The sequence below is a fragment of the Frankliniella occidentalis genome, unplaced genomic scaffold (assembly GCF_000697945.3).
Source record: "Frankliniella occidentalis isolate FOCC.00 unplaced genomic scaffold, Focc_3.1 Scaffold17, whole genome shotgun sequence".
NCBI classification, from domain to species: Eukaryota; Metazoa; Arthropoda; class Insecta; order Thysanoptera; family Thripidae; genus Frankliniella; species Frankliniella occidentalis.
The window spans coordinates 1,706,967-1,715,184 of NW_026267147.1; the positions used below are offsets into that span (position 1 = coordinate 1,706,967).

At 54.8% G+C, this 8,218-nt stretch overlaps 1 protein-coding gene across 3 annotated transcripts in view; it reads left to right on the plus strand.

The window, feature by feature from the left end:
- LOC113215508 (MOXD1 homolog 2) overlaps nucleotides 1–8,218 on the plus strand; it is a 481,769-nt gene that overhangs the window by 46,126 nt on the left and 427,425 nt on the right. For 2 of the 3 annotated variants that reach the window (XM_052264207.1, XM_052264208.1), the window contains exon 1: nucleotides 6,277–6,725. The exons of the other annotated variant lie outside the window; for it this stretch is intronic. In XM_052264207.1, coding sequence (XP_052120167.1) covers nucleotides 6,678–6,725 — 48 coding nt within the window. In that variant the 5' untranslated portion in view covers nucleotides 6,277–6,677. Of the gene's footprint in view, nucleotides 1–6,276; nucleotides 6,726–8,218 lie in introns of those variants that run through there. 3 annotated transcript variants of the gene reach the window in all.

Consider the following 8,218-nt stretch of genomic DNA (forward strand, 5'->3'; position numbering starts at 1 on the left):
ACCCCTCCCCCTCCCCACCCTTCGGCCCGCGTGGCACGTAATGACGGGATTTGTTTGTTTGAAACGTGAAAACTCGTGCAAAGTAATTCGCCAATTCAACTCCCTCTGCTGCTCTTGTATCACAGATTGGAACTCGTCAGCAGAATGTAGTAGGAGTCTGCACGGACGGCCCAAACTAAACCTGGCACGCATAGTTAAAATCGGCTTGTAGTCAGAGCCACTGTAGCTTCTCTTGTGTAGCACTTGAAGTACGTTCACGAAGGGCGAGTTTGCGCGACGTCCCAAGCCACATTCTCCGTAATTTACCCCCACTACCCTCCGGCCCCCCTGTTCGACCCCCCGCGCCCCTTCCCGGTCGATTAGCCGTGCAAAGCTGCTGCTGCGCTGCTGCTGTGCTGCTGCTGTGCTGCTGCTGTGCTGCTGCTGCTGCGCTGCACGGGGCTGCGGGGGTGAGAGCCGGCAGTACAGGGCTTAGCATGCACTGGTGGCCGCCGCATCGCGCTGACTAACGCCGCTGCAGCTGCTCCCCTCTGCACTCCCCACTCGCGCATTTCTGATGGATGAGATTTGGACGCGTCAAAACGTTTGACAGCCCGCCGGAGTGCAGCGCCTCGCTCTCTCGCTCGCCACCCCCCGCGTTCTATCGCTCTCTCTCTCTCGCTTCGTCTGCGCGTTATCAGCGAGGGCTTATCGGTGCTGATTGTTCAACCCCGGGCGGCCAGGGCAGCTGCGAATAGAGGGGGAGGGGGTGCTGCTGCTGCTTCGCGTGCTGCCACAACCCCTTCATATCGATTCTGTAGATGGGTGCGTGCCGCACTCTCCCGAGAGAGAGAGAGAGAGTGAGAGGGAGCAACACCGAGTGTGGAGCTCTCCATGCAGGTGGCGGTGACCAGGCTGGTACGGCACGGCACCCTCTGCTTCCTCGTTTCTGCGTATTAGTCGATCATTCCATCCGCGGGATCCGGGCCCGCTCACAAACTACTCGCGCATGTGGGGGAAATGACCATCATTTCCCACACATCGTCGATTCTTCGTCGAATTGGTCACCGCGCTCCTCCCCCTTGGAAGTACATAATGACGTCGTCGAATGAGCCCGCGACAGGGTCATTACGGCTCGTGGTTCCATTTCACGGGCCGGGCGCGTCCACTTCCGTGCGGTTGGGGCGGGTCGCGGCCGGGCGGCGCGTGCCCGCGCGGGTCATGCGCTGCGTGTGGGCGGGCGCGGGCGGCGCGGCTGCACCCGCTGGCCGAGCTCCCCGCCCTCCGATGACCCGGAACAACAAACTGCTCGGTCGACCCTTCTGCCCCCAACTATCTGTCAGCGGACGGCCCTTCTGCTGCTGGGGAGGGAGGGAAGACCGCATCTACTCCCAGGGTGAAGCCCGGGCGGGCCGTGTCGCGGACACGAGTCTCGTCGCCCCCGTGCGCCCCGTATTGGTTATGGGCGTCGGGTTACCGGGGGCGACACTTGCGGTGTGGGAGCCATCATGCTTATCTTGCGCGACAAAGCCACTGTGGCTTCTCGCAGTCGGAAGTTGTAGACTTCTAAAGTGGAAGAAATTTGGCAACTTTTTTTTCGCGACCTTTTTGAAATGAAGTATAGAAATAGGGTTGCCACGCTCTTGTCTGGGAGTTTCGATTTGGGACTTTGGGGGATACAAAAGATTGTAAAAAAAAATGTGTCACCTATTCAATTTTTCATACCGCCCGTGACGGTGACGCCGAGTTTCAGCAGAGCAGGTCGGCCGACTCGGCCGACAAAAGGGAAGTTTTGGCCCGGTTGTCCTTGTTCTTGCAGACATCCCGGTCCATGCGCGGCCCTTCCCCCCGGCTGCACCCAGCGCGCGTGTAATCTGTCCGAAGCAGGACAAGTACTGCGAGGGGAAGCACCTCGGCGCCGCGAGCATGGACAAAGTGCGGGTGCGGCCAGAGCATGTGTCCGGACAAGACATGCCCTTTACAGTTTTGGCCGTACATGGCCCCCTGTCCCAACCCTCGCCCTGCTGCCCTCGCTGCCCTTGCTGCCCTTCCTCGTGGCTCAATTTTCTCCTTCCCTCCCCGTTCGGAAGCCCTGTGTCATCCCATCTGGCGGCGGGCGGGACTCTGACTCACGGCCCGCCCGTGGCGGGGGCGCGGACGAGTTCGGGGCGCGCCGCAGGGGACGGAACAGTCGGAACAGTCAGCTGTTCCGGTGAGCGGCAAGGCGAGAGACCATGGGGGCACATTCAATTATCTGATGCACCTCCCGCTCAGGCGCGTCTTGCTGATCGTATCTATGGCGCCGTGGGGGTAGGCAACCAACGCGCACGCCTGTAAGAGTTGCCTACCTCCCAGGCGTCTCCTCACCCGGGCTGACAGCTGGCGACTGAAAATCTAAAGGTGGGAAAGCCCCCACTGTTGCTGCCTTAGGACCTGTTTCGGCCTGCTGTAAACGTCCCACTTGGGGGATTCTGACTGGTTGCAAAGAGAGCTCGTCGTTAAAGAAAATTAAATTTATTAAGGGAAGGAAGACACAAACAGTAGGTGTCGTATGTGTTTTTAAATCTTCAAATATGCTTTGGTAAGTCATAAAATTTGTCTCTAATGTTGCTGAAGAAAAGCTGAAAAAAAATATAATTTGATTTCTCGGGCGCATCTGAACTCCATGACACCGAAAGCCTTATCTGGCGGGGTCTATCTCAGGTGGCCGAGGCCCGGGCCCCGACCAGCGCGGGTCCTCCTGGAGAGACAAGATTACACGGATATTGTTCTGTTTGATTCCGTCCGGCCGGCGCTGCAGCGCGCTGCCCGTCGCTATAATCCCTTGCGATCCCGTGTACGCCGCTCTCGCGCAAGTATACGCTGCTGTGCTGACTCCTCAGATAATCCTCTTACCGTCCCGTGTTATGCTGGGCTGGGGATGGGCTTCGCTTTTTTCCATTTTTTTTCGGGATGTTTTCTTTTATTAGATTAAGTTTTGTTTGTACTACCATGCTACACACACGCGCGAGCGGCGGGAGCGAGTGGTGGGCTTCCCTCAGCCTCCTCGCTGTCTGCCGGGGGTCCACCGCGGCGGATCGGTTCATGGCCTTCCTCAAGACCGCCTTTTCACTCTTTTACGGCTGTATCCGATTGCCGAATACTGAGAAGAGATGGCAGACCATCTAACAATAAAATTGTCTCGATATGGTCGAGGGGGTTTTCACTTCTGAAATACCGTGTACACCAAATGAGGTATTTCACCGGTATTTCGCATGAAATACACCAAAATATGCCGAAATATGCTCCAAAACGGTAAACTTTTCCGGAGAAATACCGGCGAAATACCGGCAAAATACACGTATTACGACATACCGTGTACAACGAAATGTCGAGTGAAAATAGGGGCCGGCGTCATTCGTCATTTTTCGATTTCGACATCGTAATAGGACTCAAAAGTTTCGTTTTTTTATGCTGATTCCAGAAACGACTTGCATTTTGCAATCGGACATCATCTTCATTGGGCTACCAGCCGATTTATGCAAAAATGTGCGTTTTTCCACTTTTTGGCAGTTTTTGAGCCTCAAGATGGACTTGGAGCTTTCGGGGTGGCGGTGTACCGATAGGATGGTCTTCGCTGACACCAAAGTCAATGATTTGAGGCATGGGAAGGTGTGCGGGGCCACGCACACGCGACCCAGACCTCAAAATTGACGTTTTTTTGGTGAAAAATGGCATGTGTTTTCAAGTTCTTTCGGTGTTGCACGGCACCTGTGAGGGCCTGCACACTCGTTGACGCGACTAAAAGTGGCCAAGTAGTGTGCCGTGGTCGGGGGAACCGCACCCTGGCATCACCGGGCGCCCAGAGAGGCAGAGGAAGGGGTGAAGGAGGCGGTGGCGAAGAGCTGTTTCGTTCAAAATGTGCCCGGTCGGCCGCCTCTGCTATCTAACGGGCATTACGACGCGTGTGCAGGTCTAAGCCCAGCAAAGGTTCACCAATGTCTACCCTGGACTCACCACGGGAAGGTGCCTGCACGTCGAGTACCGCCCACCCACCCACCCGGGGATGGCTCATATCCTAAAGACTTGCCTTAAGGCAATTGCAAAGTAAAAACGTGATCTCGAAAACCATAGAGGGTAGAACGGGGTAGAACGTTGTCGTTTTAGGGTCTCAATACTGCTGGTTTAATTTGGTTTTTCAAAATATGGTTTTCGAGATCACGTTTTTACTTTGCAATTGCCTTAAGGCAAGTCTTTAGGATATGAGCCATCCCCGGGTGGGTGGGTGGGCGGTACTCGACGTGCAGCAGGCACCTTCCCGTGGTGAGTCCAGGGTAGACATTGGTAAACCTTTGCTGGGCTAAGACCTGCACACGCGTCGTAATGCCCGTTAGATAGCAGAGGCGGCCGACCGGGCACATTTTGAACGAAACAGCTCTTCGCCACCGCCTCCTTCACCCCTTCCTCTGCCTCTCTGGGCGCCCGGTGATGCCAGGGTGCGGTTCCCCCGACCACGGCACACTACTTGGCCACTTTTAGTCGCGTCAACGAGTGTGCAGGCCCTCACAGGTGCCGTGCAACACCGAAAGAACTTAAAAACACATGCCTTTTTTCACCAAAAAAACGTCAATTTTGAGGTCTGGGTCGGGTGTGCGTGGCCCCGCACACCTTCCCATGCCTCAAATCATTGACTTTGGTGTCAGCGAAGACCATCCTATCGGTACACCGCCACCCCGAAAGCTCCAAGTCCATCTTGAGGCTCAAAAACTGCCAAAAAGTGGAAAAACGCACATTTTTGCATAAATCGGCTGGTAGCCCAATGAAGATGATGTCCGATTGCAAAATGCAAGTCGTTTCTGGAATCAGCATAAAAAAACGAAACTTTTGAGTCCTATTACGATGTCGAAATCGAAAAATGACGAATGACGCCGGCCCCTAGTGAAAACCCCCTCGGATATGGTATTTCATGCCGAATACATTTGCGGCTTAGGGATCATCCAGAAAGTACGTCCGTCATTCGCCGTGACGAACCTTCCAAATTAAGGCAATGCAAGCTCTCATGGCGCCTGATGGGTAGGCACAATCTTGCATGCCGTGCATTCGTGTATTGCGGGGTGGCCTACCCCGAGTTTTGCAGGCGCCGAGCTACTGTAGTTTGCAGGATGATTTTGAGAGAAACGGACGTACTTTCTAGACGATCCCTTACGCGAAGCTCCAGATTTGCCAATGACGGGTTCACTCATCCCAGCGAGTGTACTTTTGCCACCTCCTGCCATCTCCTTTTGAGTTTCGCAGTGGGCAAAAGTGCGACTGCTACTCATTGTACACGCACTTCAAGAGTGGGATCCCTCTCGCAAAAGTGTGCAACCCGCGTGCACACGCAAGCATGCAAGTGGTCACACTTGTAAAACAAAGGTAGGACATCCTACCTTTAAAAGGCGTTAAAGCTCCAAAGGCATTAAAATTTATGTTTTTTCGAAATATTTCTTTGCCATGGAACAAAACTGGATTCTGAAACCTTTTTTCGTAATATACGCGAAATTCCGCGTCAAACGAGCCTATATATGATGGGGTTCTGTTCAAAAATGGCATAGATTGATTTCTTTTTTTGTACTTTTTGACTTGCTTTTCATTTGCTGACCGCTTATCTGAACCCTATCACATGTTAGCTCGTTTGACGCGGAATTTTGCGAGCAATGCGATAATGAATCTCGAAATGTGATTGGTTTGCTCTTATAGAAAATATTTTGAAGAAACTGAAAATATACTCTTTAGCACCCCTAAAACGAGTTTAACACCCCTGGAAAGGTAGGATATCACACCTTTGTTTTTCCAGTGCAAACACGACATTGTCCACTTGTGTTTGACTGGACATTTAATTCGGAAATGTGTTGAACAACTTCAGGGTTTGCCACAAAGTTGGGGAGACTTTAAAGTGTTTATCAATTTACGGTTGAACACTTTAAAGTATTCAAATTTTGAGTCCAACGCCTAATAGTGTGCAGCATAGAGTTGAACACTACCTTGTGCATGCCGGTTTGCACACCTTTGTTTCCAGTGCGCTTGCAGCGTGCTTGTCCTGTTCTGTGCGAAGGCCCGGCCGTCCCGGCCGTGTGGCCAGCCGACCCGCCATGGACGCGCCGTCGTGCTCCGAGGGCCTGGGGCGGCGGGCTGCGGCCTCTAGCTGCGGCGGGCGCGCCGTGCGTGCCGCCATGCCGGAGGGAAGTCGCTGCCCGGTGGCGCGCCCTGGCGGCGGCGGCGCGACTCTGCGGCGCGAGGCGGGCGGCGCGGTGAGTCAGGCCGGCGCGCGCTAGTTCCTCCGGGACCAGCGTGCAGGCGGGACCTTTGCGGCGCGCGGCCCCGTCTGTCTGAGCGCTGGCGGTGTCGACCTGACGATCGCGACCCTTACCGGTTCGACGCGAAGCTCGTTGCCGTGCTCGTCACCGCGAGTGGTGTTTCATCTGTGTGTGTGTGTTGCGTGTGAGTGCGCTGTGTCGTTCTCTCCGAGTGCGTGTGTGAATCAGTGTGATACATCACCGTGTGTGGTGAAGTGATGATGAGGTGCCGGTGAGCGATCCGACTTGGATTCGGATTCAGTTGTTGTTTTTGTGCTGCCAGTGTGTAAAGCGGATGGAGAGTGCAAGTGAAGTGATGCCGGTCTGAGCAGAAAGTGTGCGCCCATTGTGGATACCATTTTAAAAGTGCAACTGTGCCAGTGAATGGATGTTATGTTTAATTTGGATACACTGTGGATTAACCAAATCAAGGTGAGTGAAATGGGTACATTAATTATGGTTGAGTTCGAACAGTGTGGCCGGACTGTGTGTCGTGTCATGTACTGCAAATAACGGGGAGCGTTTATTAACTAATGGTTCTCGTAGGCAAATAAGTGCATGGTCAGTCGGCAGCCTGCATGCTGCGATAGCATCAACATTGGGTAATCAGCTGTTTGGGGCTTCCCTCGACCGGCGAATATATGACATGCACACCAGCGATGAAAACGATCCACGTCCCTATCGGTCTAGGCAAAACCGACAGTCTATCTAGCAAACCAAACACTATCATGCCAACCAAAAGTCGGGTGGTTGTAAAGAAAGGAATGTTTCTCTAAGCCGAGGGGCTTGTGTGTCGTTCGTTTTCCGAGCCGAGAGCTGCGACAACGAAGTCCGTCGCGTCGGGGCCGGTGAGTGAGGTAGCTAGTCACGTTGGGTGTCGTGTAGTTTGGAATGAGAAATCGCCTCGATCAGACTGGGGCCGGCCGGGCCTGCGGGCCGGGCGGGCAGCGCTGAAGGGCGGACACGGCCCCAAATGGGGCTGACACGGGCTGCTGATGAAGGAATGAGTCGGTTCCGTTCATGGCTTCATGGCGGCAGCGCTCATTAAGAAGCCTGAATATTCACAAGAAGTCGCTGGCGCCCTCGGAGATGATCTCTTTCTCTCTTTATTTTTTTCGTGTTTCGTTCTTTTGAAATCTCCCTTTATCTTGTCTCTTACCGTGCTCTTCCGGCCTTGCCCGACGCGGGAGCGGTGTGCTTTGAGTCTGCGCGGAGGACGTCGAACACGTCGTCTGGGTTCTTCTGGGGTCCCTTGGGAGGACGGCGATGTTGGAGCGTGACGGCAATCTAGGGAGGACGGCGGCCAGCGCCGTGCACTTTGGTCACACTGCACTGTGTGCGTGCGGGCTGCCTCTTGTCTGACCTCGCCGTTGGCCGAGGTAGGCAACCCCACCGCACTTGCGCCGGGCGGTACAGCATCCCGGCCGGGGAGCACGGCGTCATCCCGTGGCCACCGCCGCTGGTACTTGCTTGTCCGTCTGGAGGTCGGACCACACCAGGGTAGAGGCGGCGAATGACTTGGGTGGCGGTCGGGAAGGCAAGCAGCAGCGGTCCGCGAGCTGCGCTTCGCCCTGGGGTGTGTTTGAATTTGGCAAACAAGAGACGTTGAAACGGACCTGCCCTAGTCTGGAGGGCGGTGTCGGGAGGAGCGACGGCGGTCGTGTGGGGAGATAGGGGGCGGCGGAAGGGACGGTGCAGACACACACACGACTACTCACGCTCATGCACACAAGCTTGGCCTCAGTAAAATAAAAAGGTGTCTTATTTGCTCGACCATTTACCGCCGTCCGGGTCCCCTGTTCCGTTCGCACACCGCCAGGTCGGCCAGCAGGACGCCGCCGCCGACGTCGTCAGATCGGTGCGGGACGGGAAGATTCGAGCGTCGAGTCAATCCTTTATTTTTTAATATTATTATTTTTCGTGTG